The sequence below is a fragment of the Falco punctatus genome (genome assembly GCF_963210335.1).
Source record: "Falco punctatus genome assembly, chromosome: 2".
NCBI classification, from domain to species: Eukaryota; Metazoa; Chordata; class Aves; order Falconiformes; family Falconidae; genus Falco; species Falco punctatus.
The window spans coordinates 54,521,802-54,549,614 of record NC_137581.1 but is presented as its reverse complement, the minus strand read 5'-3'; the positions used below and the strand labels follow the sequence as shown (position 1 = coordinate 54,549,614).

General features: G+C 36.1%; 1 protein-coding gene across 3 annotated transcripts in view; it reads right to left on the bottom strand.

Moving 5' to 3' along the window:
- Positions 1-27,813, bottom strand: part of GPC5 (glypican 5) — a 761,183-nt gene continuing 733,370 nt past the window's right edge. For 2 of the 3 annotated variants that reach the window (XM_080377390.1, XM_080377391.1), the window contains one exon: positions 1-26,263. In XM_080377390.1, coding sequence (XP_080233516.1) covers positions 26,106-26,263 — 158 coding nt within the window. In that variant the 3' untranslated portion in view covers positions 1-26,105. The remainder of the gene's footprint in view (positions 26,264-27,813) is intronic. The other variant, XR_013926366.1, reaches the window with a different exon arrangement.

Genomic DNA, 27,813 nt, shown 5'->3' with positions numbered 1-27,813 from the left:
AATATAAAAAAGTGATGCACAATGCGATTACTCACCACCCCCTGACCAATGCCCAACTATTTCCTGAGCATCAGGTCCCAGTCAGCTTTTCCCTGAGTTTAAATACTGAATATGACATCAAATGGTATGGAATATCCTTTTGGCCATCTGGGGTCAGCTGTCCTGGCTGTGTCTCTTCCCAGCTTCTTGTGTCCCCTGCCTACTCACTGGTAAAGCAGTAGGAGAAGCTGAAGAGTTCTCGATCGCTGCTTAACCACAACTAAAAACATCAATGTGTTATTGACACTTTTCTCATTCTAAGTCCAACACACAGCATTATACCAGTTAGTGGGAAGAAAATTGACTCTATCCTAGCTGAAACCAAGACACACAACTAAATAAAACCAGCCACCCAGTTACTGTTGACCAATCACAAACTAATTGTTCGAGTAGGACTTTTGTTTATAGATTTTATCTTTACTCTCTGTCTGGAATGAAGTACTGTGCACTGTTCTTCCCAGTTTTCCCACATTTCAGTTAAGAATAAATGAGGTTATCCTTTCCTGGACTGATTAACTTTCTTTAAACATTACACCAGCTACACTTCCTAGCATTTATAAGGTTTTTTTCTGTCCCCTTCCCATTCTGTTCCTGTAAACCCACATCATCTTCCTTACAGTGGAAACAGAAGAACTCTTTTTTTCAATATTCCAGGCCAAGCAGGGGAGCATAAATAACCCCTTCTTTCCTTAAATATCCTTAAGAAAGTGTAAGATTCTTACATGTTTTTATAAATTTAAGTTACCTATGACTTCTATCACATATCTCCTAGGCATTTTCACTTTAAGCCCTCTTACAAGGTCTAAATCCTTTCCTTCTTTTCACTATTCTCAATGTTTGCTATATCTCTCTGCTTCACTACACTTTCCTTAATCTTTGTGAAGAAATAATCTATTTAGGAAGTTTCCTTTTGAACTACCTTGCTAGCAAATTGCCTGCAATAACAGGGGACTGGAATATCCCTGACTTATATTCCTATCTAATGAGAGAATTGATAATAGGATGGATGGATAAAAGACACCTATCTATTATTTATAAAATGGGATTATCAAATAAATCCTTCTTGGATTTAGTTCCTGTAATGATTTATTATTATTATTATTATTTTATTTACCAGTCAAAAATACATACATTAAATATTTACATGTTTATGTTAAAAGCATGATGAAGTTATATATAAAACCAAGAACTCAAGAAAATACAAATGATTGGAATCAAAGCTGCCTGTGGGTCATCATTCGGTCCACTACACTGAGGTATATAACTGCTGGTTCGTACAGGGAGTCTTCTATTATTCAGAAAATTTACCACTCACAAAGATGCTTAAAGTGAAGTATAGGAATTTAAAAGCAGAATGGAGTGCCTAAATTCCAATCCAAAAATCCCCTAAAAATTACCAAATCCTCGTGTTCAGGTAGTAGATCTTAAAAGTATTAGGAGAAATGTGTGCTTATGGGCTTGAATATGCATGGCAGGCAGAGGTTTGGTCCTTGCTTCTGAGGTGTAACAGTATTGTATTCAGTGACCGTCCACTATAGAATATGTAGAAACCCTGGGAGCAGGACCAAGATAATTGGTAAAAATCAGTTGCTTTCTGGATCTGTATTTTATTCTGTGCTCATAAATCTTGCACTCCCAACTTCCCCAACACTTTACTTCAGTATTAGAGATGGAAGATGGTGTAGAATAAAACTGAAGTTTAGGAGAAAAAATAATCTCCTCAAACTTTTTGAATGACTTCTTCAATCTTATAAAGTTCATTGCTATCCCTTAATCTTTTATTGGTCATTTTTTTTGGGGAAAATTAATGAGTTAGGCTAGGAAATCCATTTGTACAAAAGCGTTTTTATGCCAGCACTGTGGATAAGTACCTAGAAAGGTTTCACTGTGCTTGGCACATCCTCTCAACCGTTACAGTCATATTAATATTGTATAACTGCCACAGAAACAAACCTTCCACAGAACTCTAATGACGATTTGATAATTTATCTTATTCTTACTGTTCTTTAGGGTGTGCCCTATACCACATTTACTACTTAAATAAGTTCAGAAGCTTGTTCTGAAAACAGGATAATTACTTTCTGGTAGAATTTATTTCTGTGGGTGTTTCATTATTAGTCTGCCAGTTGGGATATTATAATATCTGTCTCAAGATGCAAAACTAAAAAACACTGGCTGAGGATCAGCATTGTATATTTATGTGGAATATCCATGAAGAACCCTAAAGAGGTGCAAGAAGTGAGGTTGTGTTCCTGTTCCCTGTACTGTGTAGCAATATCAACAAAATGGAGAAAAGCAAAAGCTGCATAATCTGATAAAATAGTTCAAATACTGTTCTTTCCATAAGTGATTGAAAGTCTGGGATCAAATCTCATATTGATCTATAGAGATGTTCCCTTTCTTCAGAAATTGGCTCTGGTCATGATCTGGTTTAGCTTATTGATTGTGAGCTTCTTAAAGCATGAATTGTGCTCTTTCACACGGAGCTAAGGACAGAGTCAATATATAAAAAACTATAATGTTTTATTTGCATTCTACCCTTTTACTTTAAAACTAGAGTTCTAAACAGTTCAGAAAATGCTTGTGCAGGTGCCACACAGGTGAAGTTTTCTCACTGGCATCATCACATTTCAATCTTATTTGAAATAATATCAATGAAAATAAGACTTTGTTGTGAATTATGAAAGGTAGAGCATTCTAGTAATTTTCTTGACAATGAATCTAAAGAATATAAGAAAACCAAATTTGTATAAACATTTTTAAGTTCAACTGTGTCTTGTTTCAGCATTCCAGGAGCTCAAAAATTTCCTCTTCATATCCAAAGCCAAATCATGACATGTTAAGCCTCTTGACAGTTGTCTAATAAAATAATGGAATGACTTAAAGCTCTTTACAAATAGCCCAAGCGGAATATTTCTCACCTAGTCAGTCTGACAATATAAAAATATTCCATCTGCTTCCAAAACTGAGTGAACAGTTTGGCAAAAGGTATATCTAATTTTTCTGATACCAACAGTATTTGAAATAAAATCAAACGAAATGTGTCCTTCCTTCCATGTAACTTGCAAGATTTTAAAATTGTCTTTCTTTTTATTATTGCATTCTCCTGTGCTCATATAGCCTGACAATCATTGAGTTATTTATCATCCACTTACTACTTCTCAGTTGCTGGAACCAGACTACTTTTTGTAACAAAATGGAAAAGTGTATTAGATTGGTTTAGATTAGATAGATGGCATGCACCTGACTGTGTACAGAATAATTTGGTTGTGGCTTTACTTGATCTAAATGAAGTGAATACTTTCCTTGATCAATCAGATTGAATAATAATGATGCACTTTACAGTGACTAAAATCACTTTTCCCAGGACACTACCATGTGATTTCATCCTCCAAACCAGACGAGCAAAATGTTCCACTGCTCTCACACCTGACAATTTTATTTTCACATGTTCAATTTTGCAAAGCTCAAAAGGAATTCTGGAAGTTGTCTGTCTCATAAAGTGTTAACTAGATCTCTCTCAGGAAAACTGTTCCACTATAATTTTCCAAAAGCATGGAAAATAAAACAGACAAGGAAAACATGGGGATTTGGATAAACAATCTTATTCACTAGAGATTGTTTGTAGGCACAGATGGTACAAGAAATTTCACTTTACACTCAATTTAAATAAATGATTGATATTGAAAATGAGGAAGAAACTGTCTTACAGTATTGACCTAATGCTTAAGCCTGATTTTAAGTTCTTCTGAAGTTAAGTACAGTTTACTTTGGGGCTTATTTTAAATTGCATTCCAATAAAACATCAAATAAAATCACTTATTCTAGTAATTTCTAGTAATATAAACTAGATATCTAGTAATTAATTATTTCAAGCAAGGAAGATTTACTAGGTGCCAGTCCAAGCCTTTTTAAAATGTGTGTATGAAAACAAAACAAGCAAAACCATAATATAAAATATATCTTTCCTAAAAACACACTTAAAAGGATTTATATCTATTAAAAAATATGGGCATATGTTAGCAATGGATATCAGACACAACTCCTCTGTGTTTTGTAGACAATTCTGATGTAAGTAAAAATTGTTATAGCTAAAATAATGATGATTGCATCACTCATTTAATTAATTATTTATTTATTGAATATTTATTAAGGTTTTCACTAAATAACTATTTTTCCCTTCCTGTTTTTTTCTTCTTTCACTATTCTTCTGATGAAAAATTGTGGAATGTTACAAATAGTAGCACTTACAGTGATACCATCAGTACCAACACTTAAAATGATAGCAACATTTCAATGAGCTGCTGAAAATACCCAGTGGTACCAAGCTAGTACATCAAGAAGATGCTTAACTTTTACAGAAACTGTTCTTTTCTACAGTGGCTGCTGCTAACTTGTCTGATATTAAATGTTATCATCAATCGTTCTTACTAACTATGCAGCACTTTTTCATATTCTAAGATATTACAAACCTCCTGCAAGTTCAGCCATTTCTTTAACACGGTTTAGTTGAAAATGTGAATCATTCCCTTTCCTTCTCTTCTATCGAGATGACCTGCCCCTTTTACATTGGTGACATGCCCAGTGTTTAACAGCACATTGAGTGCAAATGGTCATACACAGAAGACAAAGCTGCTGTTTATGAAAACCGAACCTAATTCAAAGCCCATTGAAGCACTGAAATTCTGGAGATAAAAATGAACAAACAAAAACCAAGCAACTGATTTCAGTAACCACAGAGAAAGCCAAGAAATGCAAAGTGTGATCGTTACAGTACTGCTTTATATAACATTAAGGTACATTCATGGCGATGAATGCAAGTAATGGACAATGGAAACCCATAACAATGTACTGAGCAGGGAGAGCAGTTCTCACAGTTTAAGTGGGGTTGAGGGAGCAATTTGACATAGAAGAAGGTCATATAACAGGTGATTATCAGCTTGTTCTTGCAACACAGAGGGTTACTCAGTAGAAAGTGCATGGTGGGTTATGTCAGGAAGATTCTCCTGTTTAACAGAAAGAAACAAAATGAGAGATAACAGAGAAGGTGGACCTATAGAGTGCTTTAAAGAGGGTGAATGAAATTAAATTAGGGGAGTCAGCAACCAGATTGCAGAAAGGTAGAAAAAAATTCCAAATCATAAACCAGAAGATAATCTTAATGGCAGCGTGTCGGACCTCAAAAGATAGACACTGATGAAAAGATCACAATTCTTAAGACAGAAAATAACTACAGCTTCACTGAGAGCTGCTTTAGCTGTAATGCGTTTTCCTCCCTCAGGTTTTGAAGAAAATTTTATCACATTCTAGTAAAGGACTTATATAAAGAATAATAAATGTAACAAGTCAAAGATAACACCAGGTTCTTGCGCCAGGAAACAAAATATTCAATTAAGGATTTAAAAGTTCTCTCTAAGACCTGACATTTAAGACTGCAGGTTTTGCTGAGTAGCTGATTTCCCTGTTCAATATATATGAAGACCTCAGATCCCACATATTGTGCAGGGAACTGCCTGGCAGGAATGATGTGGGTATAGATATATCAGAAATCCCTCTGTCCTGTAGGGCTGTAAGCATACATGTCTGTGTGTATGTGCTGTATATGAAGACTTTTATGTCTTCACGAGCCACAGATGATAGGTGCATTCTGGACACCACCTGGCTAAACAACTTGTGGTGATGGCAGACCTGTTCACTCTTATGTGACAGTGAAGTGATTGAAATGATTGATCAGTGAAGGATCCCTGCCTCTACAGGCCAAGACGGTTCAATTCCACTTCTTTTAAGATCTGGGAGAATCCTCATCACCCTAATTTTCAAGCTACAGCCACTTCTAAGATGGTAATACTGTGCACTTCTTGATCTGAAGAGGTGCTCCTGCAAGCAGTTGCTGCTAGAGCAAGTCGTGCTGAGACTGAAAACAAATTTTGATGTTTTGCTGGATAAATTCCCAGTGAGATCGACAGATTGATCTGCCTCACTGCATCGTTGGCTGAAATGCAGCAGGCAGTGGGAATATGCAGTTACACACATGGGGGGAGATTGGCACTCTCAGCATACCCCTGTCCCACATGGGCTTGAGTCACTCTGGAACCCTCATTGCCACTGGGGACAGGGAGATAGCAGATCATGTTTTATCATGTTTAATAAGTAGGGAAAGGAAAATAGAAAAGAACGATTGAGGTAAATAGTAAAACAGAAATAAACCAACAAAGATAATCCTAGAAGTTTGTGCATTTTGAACAGCATATTTAACAAAAGTATTTTGTGTTATGCTTTATTGAAGAGCAACAGAATTGCATGAGGGAGCACATGTGGGATGGGTGGATAGTTACCAGGAACAACTGCTATGGCTGCAAATAGAGGTAAGCACAAAAGATAGTGTCACACAACTTGAAATCTTTCAGTAAGCAAGACCTACAGAGAAAAAGGAACAAAACAAAAAAACTAAACAAAACAAAAACCAAAAAACAAACCACCAAAAAACCCCAAGAGGTTTTATATGTTTGTGTGTCAGAAATTGAGAATATCTGCAGAAATACATACTTTGCTGTATTCTTGATAGGTGAATAAAAGTCAAAGAACAGATTTCCTTTCATGGTGTAAGAGAGACACCCAATACCAGAGTGTAGGGAAGTCTATGAATATGAAGATACACAAGTATGTAGCAGCATTTGTAAAAGACCCATGAGCTCTTACTACCTGAGGCCCTTGTGTTGCGTTATTGTTTGTAAATCATTTTTATTTGGTTTATGGTGCTTGATTTGTGGCTTCTATTAAACAATAAAATCACATAGTATTCATTTTGCATATTGTATTGATAAAATTTATTTTTTAAACCCCAAAGAAATAAAGGTTTACTTGTAGCAAAAAAGGTGTTGAGCTATAGTTTCCTCATGTAAGATGGACATCATATGACTGCTTAGAGGATATTTAGTTTTTATGAAACAGATGCATGCACATCATTTGAGTATATGACAAATTGGAATTCATATAAAAAAATATTTTTCAGACGCTGTATGAAAGGGCCGCTGTCCTGGAAATGTTAAATATGATACCTGTTTATTTTTGATGGAACACTTAGTGTATATCCTGTCTAATATTCTTTTGCTTTTTAGTTTGTCACTTGCTTTGAAGTTCTAGCTTTATAATTAGAATGCAAATTTTCCTTCTGAATAACACTGGAATAAGAAAAAAAAATTAAAACAAGAAAGGAAGAAAAGCAAACAAATGTTACATACCTTCTCTGCTTGCCAATACCACATTTTATTTTACGTTTCATTTTTTCAGAATCTCATAGAGGGATATGTATCAGCAGAAAAATATACTTCCCAGTACTGAAAGTCAATGATGCAGATAATAGGGATTCAGAATCTCTTTGCAAAATGTACACTGTCCTCATTGTCAGACCCAGATGTTTGCAAAACCAGGAAACTGTATTATAAAACAAACAAACAAACAAACAAATAAACAGATTGAAGGAAAGGTCTCCTTAGCTAGATTTATTAGCAAGATCTTTAATATGCCATATGGTGGCTTTGCTCTTCCAAGAAGTACAGATCTGTAGATGAATATAATGAAGTGTGCTGACCAGCACTAGTGGAAAAATTGATGCCACCCAGGAGAAAGAAATGCTTTTAGCAGTATTTTTCACTAGTGTCACTTGTGATGCATTTCCAGGTAGTCTGTTTTGGCCCCGTATGCTTTCAATCAAATCAGTGATCTCCATTTAGCCTGCTGTTTGGAGGAATCTCTAGACATCTTGGTTACAAGAAATGGAGGACATTTGTAAGATTCATCATGTTACCTATCACAGCTTGCTTGTATCAGAATATTCTGTGCAGGAAATCCAAACAGAAGGATTTACAAAGGTTTTAAAAGCCATTATTCAAGTAAATGGAAAATAGTTAAAACACACGTTGTTTAAAGTGTTGAGCAAATGAACAGAAATTTTTATTTTACCTGAAAATAAGTTTTTTGCCTGTTATCCAGGGATAAATGATTTTATTGCAGTGATTTCTGGCAGAGTTTTGTGCTTCTCTTTCATTAGGGAGCTATAGGACTTTATGGTTGCTTTTTACAGGAGTTTGGAATATGAACCGTAATACACATGGTAAATTCATCATCAAAAATATTAAATATAGTCTTCCCTTCTCTCTAAAAACTGCTAGACTTTATTTTGTATTATTGCAATACTTTTATTATGATTTTTTCTCTCAGTGCCATGTTACTTGGCATTTTGCAACGTTAGCCAGCCAGCGAAGATATAAAAAGGAAATACTTAAAAGATGCCAGCACATGTTCATTAAGAGGCCTATCCTGCCTGTGAAGGCATCAGTAAAAGGAAAATGGAGGTTTAACTCCTTTCTATGGCAGTGTAAAAATGTAAAGAAAAGAAAAATTACTGTTGCCTATACAGTGTCATTAGTTTTAAAGTCAAGGAAATAATTATTTTAATCAAATGCACTATCAACCACTGGAATTTATTGTCCATAATACCACAGGTAAAATCTTAGCAAAATCCAGAGAGTAGGACGTTTATACAAACAACTCTGTTCAGTGTTTGGAAATAGATGGTCAAGAGAAAAGAAATTTTTGTCTGTCCTTCCTCCCTTCCTTCTTTCCTTTTTTTCTTTCCTTCCTCCTTTTTATTTTTTCTTTCTCTTTCTCTTCCCTTCTCTTCTCTCTTCTCCTTTTTCTATCCTATTTTTCTCTTTTCACTCCTCCCTTCCCTCTGTCCACCCCTCCCTTTCCTTCTTTCCTTCTCTGCCCCATCCTATCTCTCACTCTTCCTCTCTTTCCTTTTGCCTCCCTCTGTTTCTTTCCTTCCAGCCCCTCCTCCTGCCTGTGTGCCCGCCCCCCCCCCCCCCCCTTCATTTTTCAACAGCTGTTAAGAAAAATTCCCTGGAGATACGGTAACTTTTATGGTAATGAAGAAAACACATTGTAAAGTGTACTTTTTGGCAGAAATGTTTCTCTAAATTTAGACATAAAACAAGCTGTTTTGATAAAAAAATCTATACCTGACTAGGTATCATTAAATTCACATCATGTTTGTTATCTACGTTGATCTTGACTGTTTTCAGAGAAAAAATTTTGGAGATAAAACGCAAGCTAATGCAAATAACTACAAGGCTCCCTTTGCTCCCTTCTACTCTGTCACCGTAAAAAGTCAATTGTTCAATATAGTCAAAACTTCCAGCAATTAAATTTTATATTCTTTTTTAAAAGGGCTTCTCCATCAATAAAGATGATAATAGTTGACAAAAGCACATTCCACGGAAATAAATATTTTATTTACCCTTTGAGCATTATTAGAGGATTTTTACACAGCAGCATTTTCAGAAACAACAGTTGTGTTTACAGGTTGGCATGCCATTAGCTCTTTTTCCTCTCAAACAACTAAATTTGGAATCACTTGAAGATATAACAAGTCTTGGATTGTTTATTGCCATCTAGCCTTCTTTACTTTTGATTTCTAAATCCAATCAACAGATTCCCTTGACTCGATATTTCAGAAAAGTTTAACTTTCATATTTTCAGTGATATATGTGAAATGCAAATATTAATAATCCTGTCACAAAAGCACTTAGAATTATGACATATTTACATACCTTTTTAATAGGAATTGATATTTCCCCAGAAGCAACACTGTTGGAATTTATGAGCTAGTGAATGAAGAAAAATATCCATCAAATTAGTGGTGATATAGACTTACTGTTAGCTTTGCGACTGGCAAATAGTGTTTTCAGTACTGGCGACAGGCTCATTAGCTTTTGTATAAGGCATCTGTGATACTGAGTCATATCCCTAGGCAACATTACTCCGCTGTCTTGCCTTCAAGCAGAACTTTACCAACAAAAGCCTTTTCTTATTGCTGTTTTGATGTTTGGTGGTGGTGGTGATGGTGGTGGACTTCGTGCTTTTTATATTGCGTTTTAGTAAAGAAAATCTGAGATGTTGAGATCTTCAGATTGCTAGCCAGTCTTACTTGTAATTTTTAAATACCAGCTGAAACCAGCAAGGAACTCATCAATCCTTTGGAAATGGACTGCTAATGTAATATTTAATCCATTAGATTATGGCTTTGTTCATTAATTTCATTAGCAAAGATCTAAAATGCACCAACCTTTCCTTTCAGGTCCAGACCACCTCCATTAATATCCCTTGGAAATGACTGGGTTTTTTGATGTTTACAGCTAGTAGCAGAAAGCTGAATTTATGTGTGCTCCTGTCAAATTGAGTTTGTAGCAATGCTAATTGTTAGCTGGAAGGCCAGATTGTGATACTTTCTGTTCTCTAAAAAATATTTTTCTTTGCCTGATCTAATCATGGCCCTATGAGTGTAATCAAACCAAAGTCCTATTGCCAGTTCATTCCTGCCACAAGGCTGATGTAGCTGCAGTGTTGTTGGTTGAAATCAACACTTTGGAAAAATAACTGTATTGATACACACAATTAAGCCTGTGCTTTTTATTTAGTCTCTAGACCTTGGAAAGACCATAATTTTTAATCTGTGTATTTAACATCAATTTAATTGCCTTGCATAATAATAATATTCATCAACATTCTAATAAAGATTTTCAAAATCATAACTGTATTTAGAATTCCTTTTGTTGAATGAAAGAGTTTATTAAGGTAGCGTTACTTCTCTCACTCCTGCTGGACACCTGAGATGGTGATGAGTCCTGTAATTCGCTATCTAAAATTTTAGGTACCTTATGTTATTTAGTCATCTGAGCTCTTTTTACAGAGAGTTCAGGAAGACATGCATCTCTAAAGGGCAATTCGTTCTTCCTGTCATAGAAGCTTATACTAAAATGAGATGTACTGTGAATATCTCACAGATGACTAAGAGAACAAGTTTGGACCAAACACTGTTCTTTTCTAAGACTGATCTTAGGTGAGTTGACTTCTATCTCTTCTGCCTACAAGTTCAACTTATTTTATATTCCCATCAAGGTCCTTGACTAGGTATTCATTCAAAAACTTCAAAATATAAGGTTTATAGAGGTAGTTTTCTGTGAACTGTATGCTTCCATTGAGCATACATGTATCCTAACAAAAAAAATCCAAACCACCTTTTTTGATATGACTTCTCCTTTCAGAATTGATTTCTCGATTTTTTTTTCAATAGCTCAAAGTTTTTGTCCAGTGAAAGGTACTTGTTTTCCAAGATACAAATAGATTTCAATATACTACTTAGGTTTTTGATGAAAACCTCATAGAACTTAGTAAATTTTGTTTTCTTGCTAATGTTTTTTGACAAAACAGATTATAAATGCTTGAATCTCTACACTAGAAGTTCCCTGCAGGGGAAGCAGGGACTGCTGCTACTTCTGCAATCAATGGCAACATACATAGTCTGATCTCAAACGGTGATGCTTGTTCTGTATAGTCTTGGGGAAAAGTCTTAGTATAAATCCTTATTTCTTTCAGTGGGAACTTACAGCTGTCAGCACTTGTGGAAGTTCAACAGGTGAGTCCTTAAGGTTACAGTAGAATACCGGTATCTGTTTTGTGTCTTACATTTATTAGATCATTCCTTCAGTATTATGATTGTATCTTTTAAATTAAGATTTAACAACTGGAGAAAACACATCAGAAAAATGCCTAGATCTATGTTTACCTCTTCTGGTATAGTCTTAGGTATTTGCTTGTGAATGTGACATGCTCCAGTTCATAGAGTTCAAGTCTCCTACTGCATGGAGCTGGAGATAAAAAGACTTACTTTCATTCATGGCCATGTTAATTATTGTTTTTACTATGAAGATTAGCCAGAAGAATTAAACCCTTTTAACTAATCCCCTCTTCCTCACCATTTTTGAGCTTATTATCATAGAATGAGACATTTCTTTAGTGCTAGAAGCTATTCCCCACTCCCCCCCGCCCGCACCACCCCCCTTTGTTACTCAAAATTAACAGTCTTAACTTCACTATTAGTTGTTACTGTTACTGTCTCTTTGAGAAAAAAAGACAGGAAAAAAAAAAAAAAACAACTCTAATTTAAGGTGACATTTCTTATTTGTGACTGTGGATCTTTTCACTCATTCATTTTTTTGGGAGTGCCAGTGGAAACATATATGCCTTTCACAGTTTGTATACACTGCTGATAGAGGAGTCAAAAGGTTCAGAGTGAGCAGGGCTGCATGTTGTGCATTGGTGCAAATCTGGATTTAAGAATATCTAGAAAGATTGAGAGTAGTATGATCTAGTTCACATAGACCTGGAAGCTAGAAACCTTTTACATTGATCCTGTTATTGTAAATTATTTATAAAGTTATTTTCAAAAGAAGTAGTAGATAAAGGTTTTAAAAAAATATTTTTTTTCCAAAAACCTTCTAGTTGTAGCTTGGAGGAGGGGAATATTCTGATATTCTAAAATGGGCATTCATTCACAATGCCCTGACATAAATGTAAATTAACATGCAAAGGTAGAGAGAAGCCTTAGCATACTTTCAAAATTTTAATTAAAAAGTGAAACATAAAACAGATTAGGAGGTATGGTACAAATCCTGAGTATGGACTACACTCACACAGTGTTATGGATTAAATATGATCTCCACCACAGCGACACATAATACGTTTTCAATCTTTCTATGGGAGGAACCACCAAGTATTAAGTCTTCGGTCAAAAGACTTAATCAGTTAAGTAAAATTCCATATCCTAAACATAACATTTTAGTAACTTCACACTTTCTGAAATTAATAGGTCCTTATACAAGGCATTACAAGTTATTGGTACAACATTTTCAATCTGTGGAAAAAAAAAATCTGCTATAGCATTCATGATTGACTAGGGTAACTTCCTAAATAAGTCCAAACCTGGGTCATGTACCTGTATGGCATCTCTTGGAGGGGGTAAGATGGAGTCTTTTAAGAATTTTTATCTGCTGGAAGTTCTGTGCACAAGAAACTGGCCATTGCTTACACTGTGCTATGAATTTTCTATTTTGAGTTTTTTGATCCTTGCTATGAAAGAGAAAATATAAGATCTCAAAATGTACTTACACTGTCATAAAGGGTAGGTCAACATTTAAATGGGATATTTGAATCTGGCAAATCCAGCTTCATCCAGAGACTCACTGTTTTGAAGTTTTTTGAATAAATGAGATACAGCCTGAAGGGTAGGGAAATATAGGGCAGAGCTAGGTCTACAAGAAAGAGTTTTGTTTTTAACCTCACAATCTGAGAGACTCTCCATGCACATACATTGTATAGAAAAGGTATAATTTGGTGAAAAAACAGTGTCAGGCTTTGATGTAAAGCTATTTCAGTATAATGCCTTGTAGATCACAAATCCTCAGGAACATTTTATTTAAACCAGCTAGCAATGTTTGAGAAATAATGATTACTAACCTTCATGAAATGCAGATTTAATTTTAACATAACATTTGATAGCTTTATGAGTCTTTTCTACAAGCCATTTGTGTGTCTCTGAAATGTGTCAGAGGGATAGTGCGAGGATCTGATGTCTTTTATCTAGACACCGAATGAACACCACCTGCAACAGCACTGCAGGCTTCCTGACATTGGCTTGTCAAAGCATTGTCTTCAGCTCCATTTTGGAAGAATCAGTGATAGAGTTTGGTGCAGTTCAGTTTCTGCTTGCTCAAACCTCAGCCTCGTTGCTGAAACTGCCAATCAAATGCACTAGTTGCAAGGTTGATGGTTGGACTTGATGATCTTAAAAGTCTTTTCCAACCCAAATGATTCTATGATTCTATGCCTAACACTGCAGTGTTAGCAAAAAGCTAGCAAGCAGAAGAAATGGAGTTGCTGCTAATTTGCCTGAAATTGTACAACTAGTCTAAAACTGAAACATCTTATAAGCACCTCATCAGTTCCTTGGCTTATCCATCTCCTGTGATAACTGGGCTAAATTCCCTAGAAAAGCCTGGTATATTGTAGAAGTTAATTTGTCCTGCTGGATGGTAAGGTCTCTGGTAATATAGGTCTTATCACCCTAATAAATCAAAGTAGAGTGAAAGCAGAAAAGATGAATGTGATGAAGAATATAGATAGTGTATATAAACAAAAATGCCAAACATTACTGCCAACAAAAATATGTATGATAGATATATGGAAACTGTAACCTATCTAGTCACGTAGCAGTGGATGAATAAATGTTATTTTCCTTCTGAGACTGAGAAGTGTCTGAACTAATTGGAATTCCTCAGCCTTACTTGATCTGCTTTCCAGGGTTCAATGCCTATTTTAATTATGGGGGAGTTTAGCACTTATGAGTAATAAATGATCTTGTGACAATCATTGTAGGAAAATCAGAAATTGCAGAATTTCTGCTAATACCACATCATGGGGTGAAAAGCAGTTGTGAACACAGGACTGGGAGGGACCTCTTGATTCGTGACGTGCAGTTACCCATTGTCTCAGGTAATACAAGTCACATAACTGCTTTCCTAAACATACCCAGATCTATCTGAAAAGCCCAAAATCTGGGGTTTGTGTTTTGTTGTTTTCCCCACTTGCCTCATTAAGAAACCTGCTGAAGAAATTAACAGTCCTATGAATTTAGAAGATTCTTCTAATTTCTGGTCTGAAGTCTGTTAAAAATACCAACAGATGCCAAATGAAAAGTATGTGTCTCCAAACAAAGACTGAACTTTGCATACCAGCAATAACATCCTGTACCTTATGTCTTGATTGACTTTCCCTCATATTCATAATATTTTAAGCATAAATTTTTGAAGTAGGCTCTAGAGACCTGAATAACAGCGGGATTCCCCTTCAGCAGGCCTGACTAAACCTACAAAGAAACAGATCTGCTCTGCAAATCAACAGCAGATTAGGAATAAAATGAGAAAACTGACAAATATACAGAATACTAAATACAATTAACAAAAGGAGTGGTAGGGTATAATGTGAGAGAGACAAGAATATTGTTTTGCAGTTGTGGGGGTGGACTATATCCATACTAGTTGGTGATTATACACCTGTGCTTTTATCTGTATTGCCAGAGAACTAGACAGAGTTTATAGTTTGTTTAGGGTAATATTTTTTTGCATGTTAATTACTACTTTGCCCTAGTGTGATTTAAGTTTAACTGGAAAAATATGAACAGTGGATATTAATGACATTAGATCTTTTTGGAGTCAAATTATAGTCTTTGAAACAGAACATCTTAGTGCACAGATAACCAATATTCCTGATTGAAGATTGGTACATGGGCACCTGACAGAGATAGCTCTGAAGTATGCTTATTCCTGTAGAGATGAAAATGCAAAAGTAAATGTTTATGTTGTCTTTCTTTCCTGAGCATTCAGTCAGTTGTACGTGCCTTTTTTGATGCTTTTGCAAAATCCTCCTACAACTCAAAGGAAAAGAAACCACATCTCTCAAAAAAATTAATAAAAGTGTTGGTGATCCTTAGCTGATCTATTAAAACATCCCTGTTTATATAAAGATGCATGTTTATATTTATGAATATAAGCCAGCACACAGTTAGCTGAAAGTGGTACTTGCTTAAGAGCTTCAGCACTCAGAATTCTGACTCCCATTAGTAGTTTCCACAAGGACTAGGAAAACTATTACTGGTCTTGGCTCTTCTCGCCTGGAGATTGCTGCCTTTTCAGCAGCGATATGAGTGTTTGTCCTTGGCACAACAATTTAGACCCTAATGGGTTTCTGCAGATTGTTAGGCTGTAAACTGTGGCAACTCGGGAGCAGACACAATAACATCTAGGGGAACAACAACATCTTTTAGAGACACAGAACAAAGAAACTTCTCCACCATCAGAACTCGCAGACAGTGAGGTTTACTCACAGACAGTCTGAAATCTTACTGTCTTCTCTCTGGATTGTGTCAGTACTTTATCTGGGAAGAATTACATTTAAAATGCATAAACCACTTAGGGAGTAGGAATGAGATTTCTCAGGACTTCTATCACAGATTTGTAAATGTTGGACTAATGTAATATTCTCCCTTTTTTTCATTTTTTTCCTTCTTTTGCTGTTGTAGATTTTTGTTTTGGCTTCAATTTTATTGACTGACAACCAGTGAATTTGCCTTCAAGCTTTTATATTAAATTAACAGGAAACTAAAGAGAAAATCTCAGTAGGCACAAGCAAATTCATCTGCATTTCCTTGGTAAAGCACAGATTTTGACATGGTCTATTTTCTTTGTTATTACACTATCTAAGTTTGAAAGAGGTATAATCATTGCTCAGGTTAGCAAGTATGTTTATAGGATTATAAACTCAAATAATCTGATTTGAAATTCCAGTAATTTTTGAGAAACATAGAAGTAGATGTTTTTTGTATGATTTACAGCATTGTCAAAAATGCCTTGTACAATTTTGTTACTGGAGAAGCCTTGTTTTCTCACTCAAATTTTCTCAAAATTTGAAAAGACTTTGTAGAGCTAAAACACAATTTGCTCTGTACAGTATGTTTATTTCCCAAACTTTTCTAATCTTCATCTTAATTTTAAAATTTGGAATGAAAAGAGAATTATCTGGAATCCTTTCTCCTGCTCTTTATTGATAGGGTGGTTAGCCTTTGTGCCTCCTGCTGTCATGTGTGTGGTATCTGAAAAGCTTCATTCTTAATGCAGTAAATCCCTGGGATTAGATGTGTTTCATCTCTGTATGTGTGGCACCCATCATTGCTGCAAGGAAAAATAGACATCTAAGAAAAACACATCAGAAAGCATTTGTGTGAGTACTGATCTGCAATTTGTACGCCAAAAGCTGTAATTTTGGGGGTTTCGTGAGCAAAAAAAATACGAACATGGTCACCCAAATGCAAAACTAGCTGAGGAGAATACTTAGGAAATGAGGGTGAGGATGAAATCTGTGGTCTAATAGGAGGAAATTATTTTAGCACTCATGTTTTTTTACAGCAATATTAACCTGGCAGAAACAAGATTCCAAGGAAAAAGGTCCAGATTGAATTTATAGTACTCTTCATTAAACTCATAGGCAAGTGTGGCTAAAAACCCATCCAGGATAATGGAAAACTGATTTGCACTGTCTGTGTGCCCACTGAACAACGTTTGCCTGCTACAGAGCAATAAAGTTACATAAAAGTTTACTTAAGTAGGACTAACAAGGTCAGGGTAGAAACAAAGCATAAATAAAACTTTGCAGTTTGGAAAACCTCAGAAATCATTGAAAGACAGAGTTACTGTTCTTCAGAGATTGCTTGCAAAGTCATGCATGGTGGGTGAGGAAGGCAGTCACTACTATCAATCCATTTCTGTCTTATTCACAGTTTATTGACTGACGTAGTGCTCCAAGTGTTCCTCTTAGCAAAGTTCCCTCCATGAATCACAGGAGTCCAACTGCTGCTGGCAAAAGAAGTAGTTTACAGGGCTCTCCCACCATTCACAGCTCCAACAGTGCCCACCTTCCCAATGAGCAGAGAAGTCTCATGGGTGGTAACAGCCTGAACTGCTTGCAACTTCTTTTGCTGGCACGCTTAGTGTTAACGGCTCATTAGATGTGAGTTATTGTCAGTAAGCAAATTCTGAAAGCAGACTTTCCACCTGACTAAGGCAGTTCCCCTCTGGCCCAGGGCTCTCCAAGGCCACGTTTGGCTGGACAGGCCCGTGCTGCCTTCACCTCTGCTCCCACAGCAACTTCTCTACTTGTCTCTTCCAGATCTGCTCAGCCCTCTCAGGGCTGTGCATGCTGAGTTCTTCTTTCAGAAAGGGTTAATTGATGAACAGGCTTTATTCACCAAGAATGGTGTCTCTCCCTGGCTTTCTCCCCAAAGTTAAAAAGAAATCAACACTCCCTTAACTACTTTTACTCAGCTTTAAGACTACAAGTTACACAGTTTTAGTAAAGAGGCCCTTCATATCATGCCTGTTGTGTGCTACTGAAGACCAGGCAGTAGAACCAGTTGGTGCCTGAGTATTGGGTGGTGTTGAAGACCAGTCGTGCTAGGGCAAGTATCCAAATCCCCTCTGCAGTGAAGAGAGGTAACACTTCAAAAGTTTTTTTTATTCTAGAAGAAGAAGCTGAAAGGAATTAGCTGGATTGAATCCCATGCTAAAGGTGAAATTTATCTCTTGTAACTTCACATATTAAATACTAAATATCCTTGAACTAATCTCTTCATCACCAGAAGAGACCTATGTGACCCGGAACACCTTTCTCAGGATGAGAGAAGTCACTCTTTCAAGGTACTCCGTTGATCCTGAGGGCTCAGTTCAGCTGGCCATATAGAGGCTGGTTTTATCTTTTGAGATGGCCGAAGGCACCTGTGAGGGGCTGGCAGAAACAACTCAGGACATGGCTGAGAAGACCACTGACTCTCTGCAGTGACAGAAAGGAGCAGGTGTCTCAGACAGGTCTGGTTTAACTGCGTAGCCTTGTAACATGGCATTGCCATGGCTAGCAACTGACCATCAGATTTGTACTTTTTCAAGTCCTCTGGACTGACTCTTGTCAGATTTGCCATCTGAATTTTTCTTTACTTGACTGCAGCTTTGTTTTGCTGTGCAAACATGTTTTTTACTAACTGGCCTGGGGTTGTTTGGGTCTTTTTTTGCTTTACTTTTATGTATCTTTGCATTAGACAACCATCATTTTATACAGATAGCAGTAATAAGCAGTTATTCTATGTAGAATGAGGCACTTATGATTTTAACACAACAGTGTAATGTAGAGAAATACAGGCTTAGTGTGATAGCAGTGGTCTTGAGAAATGCAGGCACGGGATGTGGTGTAGAGGAGCACAGGTATAGGATGGTAAAGAACAGGGCACAGGGTTGCTACTGGGGACTCCATGGCTATGAACAACAGATCCATGGTCAGTTAAAGAAATGCAGACCTGGAGCAGGACAAAAGCTGGTTTAAAGGCTAACAAAGAGAACCAAGAGGTAGTATGTAACATACGTAAATAACACCAAATATAGTAAATTCAGATGTAATCTGGAGCAACAGATAAAGGAAGAACAATGGTATAAAAGTGTGTTAGCAAATGTATAAAAATTGCATAAAGTCAATCCTGAGGTGAGAAAGAATAAACCACTGACACCATATTCCTCCCTTTGAAGGACCCCAGATGTTGATGACGCAACATAATCCCCTTTCTGTAGTCTGAAAGTATCAGTTTTAAGGCTCAGACAAGCAATGGAAAACTAAGCATAAAACTATGAAAAAAGAGATAGAAACTATCTAGCTCATGTCTTACAATTTGTTTGTATTAGTAGTCTTATTGAGAGTTGTTCTGTGGAGAAATATTCTAACCAGGTAACTATGCTTTCTTTCCTTTTCTGTAATAATTAGATCTAGACTAATAATAATTCTTAAATTTGCTTGTTAAGATTTTCACTATACTAACAGTAAATTCTTGGCTTTATACATATGGTGCTTTTCCTTTCTGTCCATAAACAAAACTTTAAGTGTAAAACTAGCCCCCTATGCTTCAGCAACTGGACTAGCCCAGAGTGCAGAAAAGGATCAGTTAGTGAGAGTATAAGTTCTAGATGCATGAGTTTAGACTACTTTTCCCCTTTACCTAAAAAAACAGATAGGTCTAAAGGAATTTTACTATATGTTGTTTATTTTAATATGTTTGTGGTGTTTCCTAGGATTTGAAATTGCATAGATACTTAGTCTTCCATAAAGCTGATATTTTGTCTGTTTTTGTTCATAGAACACTAACTAACATGATACAGTTTAGAAACCTTTTTGCCTGTCAAGAGTTTTACCTCAACATTTCTCATAGAAATTCCATTGTCAACAGCTCTCCTCAGTCTTAGTTTTCTGAAGTATTACATACAGCATTTTCAGGGCAAAAGACTGAAGTCAAAGAAATCAAGTCAGTATTTCAAAATACTTGTTTTAATCAGGTATTAGTGCAAGTCTACTTACATATTTAAGCACAAGTAGTTTTGTCTTATCCTTGCTGTTTAGATTACTAAAACGGTAAAAATTTTATCATCAAGTCACACATTTCATAGGAAAATACATGATATTTTTCCCTTAGAGTCATATAGATAATTGTTCACAATATACATTTTTATTTGCTAAATTATTTTTTATTTATCATTGTATACACATAACCAGTATAGAGCAGAGAAATACAAAGTGCTATTACCTGTAATGTTCTGATGCCTTTTTGAAAACAATCGTATTGTATTAAATATATCAGTTCGGTTTTGCATGTAGATAATAGAAAGCTAAGCTATGTTTGCAGTTATATCTATGGAATTCAGTAGTATCACAAATTTCTAAAAGAAGAACCTGGCCCATGCACTAATTTCCAGACCTATCAATGCTCTGAAATTATAAATGCAATATTTTTGTTAGCATAGTAAAGAATACATGACATTTATTCTTCAGGATCATGTTGCTTTTTACCTTTTTGAAGGCCGGGTATCCCCTATTTTGTTTTACTTGACAAACCTCTGTTCTTTTTAAAAATAAAAAGGGTGAAAGTCAAGGTTTCACAAACATTCCTGTCTGCCAAAAAGTAGGAATGTGAACAGACATGAAAAATATTTTTAACAGCCAGCACAAAGGTGTTAGCTATATTTATCAATAAATTAAACACAAGAAACAGGAAAGCACATTCTCCTACTATAAAAAAACCCAATCCCCTACAGGCACAGCTATAGGGAACAAAGAAAGGGAAATGGGTCAGGGTAAGGTATACTGATGTATGTCTTGGGCAATATGTTTTTGCCCGTTGTCAACAGAGATCTGTCACAGTCTTTCATGTGTGGTATATGTATGAAAAAAATCATACTTTGCTATTATGTTTTTTTTTAATGGTCATATCCTGCTTTAGATACTGAAGTATGCATCCCTGCACAAGGTGTAACTGATTTTTTTTTTTTTTTTTTTTTGCATTATGTGCTTATGTTGTTAAATGTTTTGTTGTACCTAGCATTGCGTCCACTTGCTATAAATGTGTGACTAAACTGCCATGAGAGCTATGGCCACCTCAGCTGTTGTACCAGTGCTGTTATCTGGAGATACGAGGTGAACTGGATCAAGGAGATCCTTTGGGTCAGAAACACCCCGACCAGTTTCACTGCATGGTCCTGTAAACTCTTGTTTAAGAGAGAGTGATGTTGAAGAGAAGCAAGAAAATCAGAAATTGCCACTGAGAAAAACCTCCATGTGACTTAAGTTCAAGAGACTAACAATTAATTTAGACTGCCTGACAAACCTGGAGAGACTTAGTTGAGACACCTACATTAGGCATGCACAGCAGGTGATCTTAGCACAGTTCTCTGCTCTGTAAGGGGTGATGAGATGCATCGACCAAGTCCTCCCAACCACAGAAGCTCAGCATGTTATTCCTCTTCAATGTGAGCTGGTAAAAGAGCTTTGTGGGGTACCAGGTATATTGTCTATTGCATTTCACATTTACAAGTTCCAAAATAAAGTAAAAAATACAGTTTCCAACTGCCAGACATGTAAATTTTGTTTGGCAAAATCTGTCAAGCCAGCTATTTTGTTCATGCATCACCAGGAAGAAAGAATTAGGAATTAGAACTTTATTTATAACTTGCTGAGATTTGCAAGAAGAGAATCTGGGTTTTACTAGAGCTACATTAGCTTTTCAGTCTTTTTAAAAAATTATTATTTCTATTATAATCAGTTGTGACTCAGAGCACATGGAAAAAAGCACCATTTGCTGAATAAGATTCATGTTTACACAATTATTTCAGAGTAGAATTAAACTTAAAATAAATCCTAATCAGAGATAACTTCAACCATTTTAATGCATGCCTCTGAGAAGATGCTATGGAAATACTCAGGTTAATCTGAAATTTTTAATAGATTAGTCTAAACCCTGTTATAATCTCAACAAGAATATTATTTTAATAAACATAAAAAAATACAGGTATAAAGAAATAAATGATGTATGTGTGTATCTATCTATCTACAGAAAAAGACAAAGATAGCCTGTTACATGGCTATAGTTAGGCTTCATCTTTTTATTAGCAATGAAAATAACAGTATTTGCTCCTGAAGGAAATAAATATTTTCTGTTGTCTTTCACCAGCTACACTGAGGAAAACTGAAACTTTTATTTAAAGTGCTAGGACAGTAGTTATCAGAAAAAGTACTTTAGTACTTTTCTCCCAGGAGGTACAGGTGCATTTAATAATACAGGTACATCTAAAGAAAATAAAAAGCAGACGTTCAAGAAGAATAGCTTGATCTTACCAGGTAAAAATATTACGGATTTTGGAAATGTAGTATTTTTTAGATTTTTTTTTTCTGAAATACTGTTTTACAAGTAGTGACACTGTGCTCTAAGAAATTATTCCCTACAAAGCTCTCTCACCTGACAGCTGAAGGGTTTTTTTAATTGTACTGAGACCAGTTACACAACTTCAATAGTGATATCCATTGCAATTTTAGTATAAACAGTATTTGAACGAGTGGCTTTCTGAAAAAATGGTACACGTCAAGTAAAGCATTCCTACTTTAAACTTTATCAGCTTTAATACATCAGTATTTTATTTAAAAGAAAGCAAAATACTTTAACACGGGCAAAATGTCAGGCTTTTTTTCCCTCAGTTGCCAAATTTGGAGCTACACTTCAACACCCTGCCGTGTTCCCAGAGTTTCTTGCAAGGCTCCTTCCCTTGCAAGGTAACCTTGACACAGATTGCCAAACATCCTCGCCTTCCTTCCCTTTTCTTTGATCCATTTTAATGATTTTTTAAATTATTTTTTTTAAGAAACAAGATTTCTTTATAGTGTGGTAGATATGATGAAAGAACTGCGATGCAGCCTGGCAGATGCATGCATCTAAGCAATGATCTGAAGTGTGTGGTGGTGCCTAGAGAGAGATGGGACAGGAGGGTGAATGAGGTCTCATGGCCAAGGGGACAGTGAGGGATCCCCAAACCTGCCACCATTATATTCATGTTGCTGCTAGTTTGTTCATATGTGTCTGGGAAAGAGACACCTAATTTTCCACTCCAGAAGGAATCTTAGGAATTGTTTTCCTAATGCAGGTGCAGTGTAGAAGATGAATGGAACAGGCCATGAAAAAAACTGAGTAATAACACAGGCTAGTAATTAACATATATGTGAAGTGGCCTTAAGACCTAATTACTGTCATTATTTGAAAATTGGGCTTGTGTTTCCAAAGTGCTATAGAATAAACTGTTACCTCTTTGACTACCTGGCACCATCAGTAAGGTCTTGAACAACACATGAACGTGAGGAGTGGAAACAAAGTGCTTCAAGATAGAAATAAATTTCTAAGTAATAAGTATCGATAGAATTTTTTCTCCATTTATGTATCTCCTGTTCAAACCTTTTTTTTTTTTTTTTTTTTTTTTTTATTTTCCTTTAAGTGACTGATACTGGTCATTAAAAAAAATGCTGCTGGACTAGATTAATTATTGGTTTCAACTAGCATGAAAAAAGGAAAAGAATGAAATCAGATTATCTTTCCCTGGATTACTGATGTGGTAATTCCAGCGTATGCTGAGACAAGATGACAAGTGAATTTGAAAGACTGGTTTACAAAACCTGAAAAAGAAAAAAGGGGTCAAGTAAAATGTACACACTGACACACATGCTTATTCATGGTGTTTATCTGCCTGTGAAATTGCTCTTAGGAGTGTTCACTTGCTTTTCTAAATATTGTATCTCTTTACCTATATGTTATACTGTGTGTGTTAATGACTAATGCATGCATTTGGGAATAAAAGAAGTTACATGTTTCTTTATATTAGCCTCATATAAAATTATCTTTTTTACAGTCTGGGAAGAGTTTGATGTATAATATGAGTGCATACAATACTGTACTATTTATTTTTTTCTCTTGTATAGGGTTGTAAAAGAGAAATAACTACAAAATAGTCTGAAATACTTTCTGGTTAAAAAAATATGGGAATTAGTGATGGCAGGATGATAAAATATTATAAAAGTAATATATAATGTACCGTTAGTACTGTGGAACACTTTAGTTTGCTTCAGTTTACCAAGCATAAGAGCTGGGATTCATGTTGCAATTCACATTGGCATTCATGTGTCACTGCTTCAACTTGGGGACTTGGCATACGATTCATGGGCCCACCTATCCATGACTAGGTGTATGTGAGATATACAAGGATATCCCAGTTAGATACCAGCTGCCACTCCAGACAGTTCCCATTTAAGGAAGCCTCTGGAACTTCCCATAAGTCATGCTTCATATATGCTTGTCCCATGAGGATGTCTTGCATACTCCAAGAAATCTTAGGTGGCACCAGACACCTACTTTTGAGCAACCGAGTTGCTTTCTCAGGAGTTTGACTTCATATGAGCTGAATAATGCACTGGGTTTTATTGACTGTGTGACAAAGGCCTCTGGTCAATTGCCCACAGAAAGAGCTGAGGCCCTTCAGAGCAGTAGCTGGACACCAGGTGGATTTTTTTACAGCATCTTAACTGGCACTTGTTGCTGGTATTTTAGCAGTTGAATGCTACACTGTATTTCCACTGGCAGTTTAGAGATATAGAGTACGTATATAATAGCACATACGTAAATATCTGTATGTAGACATATAGATTAAGATACCTTAATCCAACATTGAATCCTAACCTTGCTATTATTTCTAGATAAAATGAAGTTATATACATATCTGCATTAACATTATACTATCTAATATGTAGGTTTTCTGAACTATGAAAAGTAATTCCTACTAAAATTAGCTGAGTTTACACTGTATATTTTTTCTTTTTTGGAGAAAGACAGAAGGGAAAATTCAACATTTTCTGTTTTACAGGAATCATGTCCCAGAGGGCAGAACTTTAAATACAAAACTCATAAAGTGCTGAGCAACAGTTTCATCAGTTGGTACATGTGGGGTTGTAAATAGCAACACAAAGTCCACAAGGAGACCAGTTACTCCTGCTTTACGCCAAGGGTCAATACTGTTGTAGTTCTTCATTGATGTCCTGGATGATGCAACAGAGTGCACTCTAAGCAAGTTCTTGCACAGGATACAAAAATGAGAGGAGTGGCTGATACACGATAGAGTTGTTCTCACATTCAGAGCGACCCTGAATGAAATGGCTTGATAGGAACCTCATGAAGTCCAAGAAAGGGAAATGCCAGGTCCTCCATCTAGGGAAGAATAACCCCAGCTGATGCATACTGGCTGGAAAGCAGCTTTGCAGAGAAGGACCTGGGGGTCCTGATGGAAAACAAGTTGAACGTGTACCAACAATGTGTCCTGGCAGCAAAGACAACCAATATCCTCCTGGGCTGAATTAGGAAAAGTATTGCAACAAGTCAAAGGAGGGGATCATCCCCCTCTGCTCAGCACTGATGAGACCATATCTACAGTGCTGCATCTAGCTCTGGGCTTCCAAGGACAAGAGAGTCATGGACATACTGGGTAGAGTCCTGCAAAGGGTCATGCAGACTTTTAAGGGATGGGAACAAGTCTTATATGAGGAGAGGCTGAGACAGGTGGGGTTGTTTGTCCTGGAGCAGAGAAGATGCAGGGGAGATCTTATAAAAGTGTGTAAATACATGATAAAGGGCATAAAGAAGATGGAGTCAAACTCTTCCCAATGACAGGACAAGAGGCAATGGGCATAAACTGAAATACAATAGATTTTGAATATAAGAAAAAGCTTTTTTTGCTATGAGTGTTCAAGCACTAGAACAAGTTGCCCAGAGAAACTGTAGAGACTCCATGCTTGGAGACATTCAAATACCAGCCAGGCCTGGCCTTGGTCAGCTTGATCTAGCTGAGTGTGCTCTGAGCACAGGGTTGGTCTAGATGATCTCCAGGGGTCCTTTCTATGATTGGCAATTCTGTGATCTCTTTTTCACAAATTGTTTTTAAGATAAAGATTATAATATTCAACTTATTTTTAACGTAAAATGTTATAAAAATAAAACTGATTTTCATGATTTTGTGTGACCCTACAGGTGTTAAAAAACACCACAGGAAAAATATTACACAAACCCCTTTGTTAATATTCAAGCCTAAGATCAGAAAGGCTGATATTATACAAGCTATCATAAATATTGCTATATCCACCAGATCCCTTATTCCAGGCTTGTGAGTGGGGATGAACAGATGACAATGAGACACATATATCAAGTCAGAGATAAACAGTTACCAAAGACTGAGAAATAGTGTTACCAGACTAATCAGCACAAATGTCATATAATCAGTCTTTGTTGTACATCCTGCTCCAGTTGTGTCTGAAGTGCTGCCATCGTTGGTTTGACGGATATGCTTTACGTCACTGATGTTCGTCTTGTCTGGCATCCCTGCTGAGACAAATAAGAAAATATAGTATGATGCATGCCTTGTCACTACTGGCAACATGTTATAGCTAGAACAAATTTAAATACCCTCAGCACACAGACTGTCACAGTTTTGTTTCCGATTCTCCTGTTACTGCCAAATTCAAAGTCCTTTATAATTACATCTAGAAACATACATTATAATATATGACTATTCATCATTGAAAGTAGTTCAGAGGTCTACCAGCTCTGAACGAAGTTGTTCTTGTAGAAATATATCTCAACAAACATTTGCAGACCGAGGTGAACAGTTTTGCAAGTCCCCATAGTATCAAAAGCCCACTGCTCACATCTTTTTTGGATTTGAAGGAAAAGGGAAATAATTTAATGTGAAACTGCTTGCGTCTGGGTCCCAATATTGTTCCAATACAACATATACCTGGTGGAAGGCATGCAGCAAAGTATACTTGCTGCTATATAAAACCTCCATTTTGGCACAGTTTAAACAGACTTTATGACATTATAAGGCAAAATTTTAAAGCTAACTTTAAACAGGAACTCTTTTACTGGGTTCCCAGCTGAATAGTTGTACTTTTTTGGACCAGGATAAATACCTCTCCATCTCAAAACAGTGTTTTGTATGGAACAAGGATGTAATCACCCATCATATTTCCTCTGTCTGGCTAAACAATTGGAAACAGAAAGTCTTGAAGACACATTCAGATTTGGTAGCATTGTCAGCTGCTTGTATTTGCTATGCATACTTCTAGACTAACTGTCTTATCCCATATAATAACTTGTGGCATGCCACTATCAATCAAAATTAACAAGTCTAAATTCAGTGTTATTACATGCAACAAATATTGACATTGTAATTACACTGAGACTGAAAAAGGCTTCATAGAAAGCAAAGTCAATATTTATGTAATTAGGTCAATACATATATAATTCAGAAGGTAAACTCTACTGTTGGAACAGCAGCATTAGAAAGAAGCTCAGCTCTACTGAGCTGACATTGATTTTACAGTCTGAGTTTCTGCATTATTATTCATTGTTTAGGTACTTCTTTCCTCTCTGTATCACTAGGTAAAGATGAATAAACTAGTGATTCTTTTTTTTAATTAATTATTATTGAAAGGGACTGTGATGAACTATAAATATTTTAGTCATGGTGTTATCCTCTTTGTTAAGCTGGTTTAACAGAAGATACAGAGAATTCTCATTTTTAAAGGAAAAACTTTCTTGGTGCTTGTGTTAAAAATACTCTTTTATTTAAAGGCCGCTTGAAAGCTGTTCTTTGTGGACTTGCTGTATGTACTCAAATCTCCTTCCTGTAGCTTTGAAAAAATGCATTAAGAGTCAGCTAAAGTCAATCATGTTGTCTGAAAAACCTGCTAGAAATAATTTGTCTTCTTTGCTGCTGTACTTACACAACAAAATATATTGCTATTTTGTGTGGGTTTATCGATCCAGTGCTCTTGCCCGGAATTTGTAAAAAATTAGCTCGATGAATACAATGTAAGTGGACATACAAGGTGGAAGACTAACATCAGATGTTGAGAAGGGAATACAAC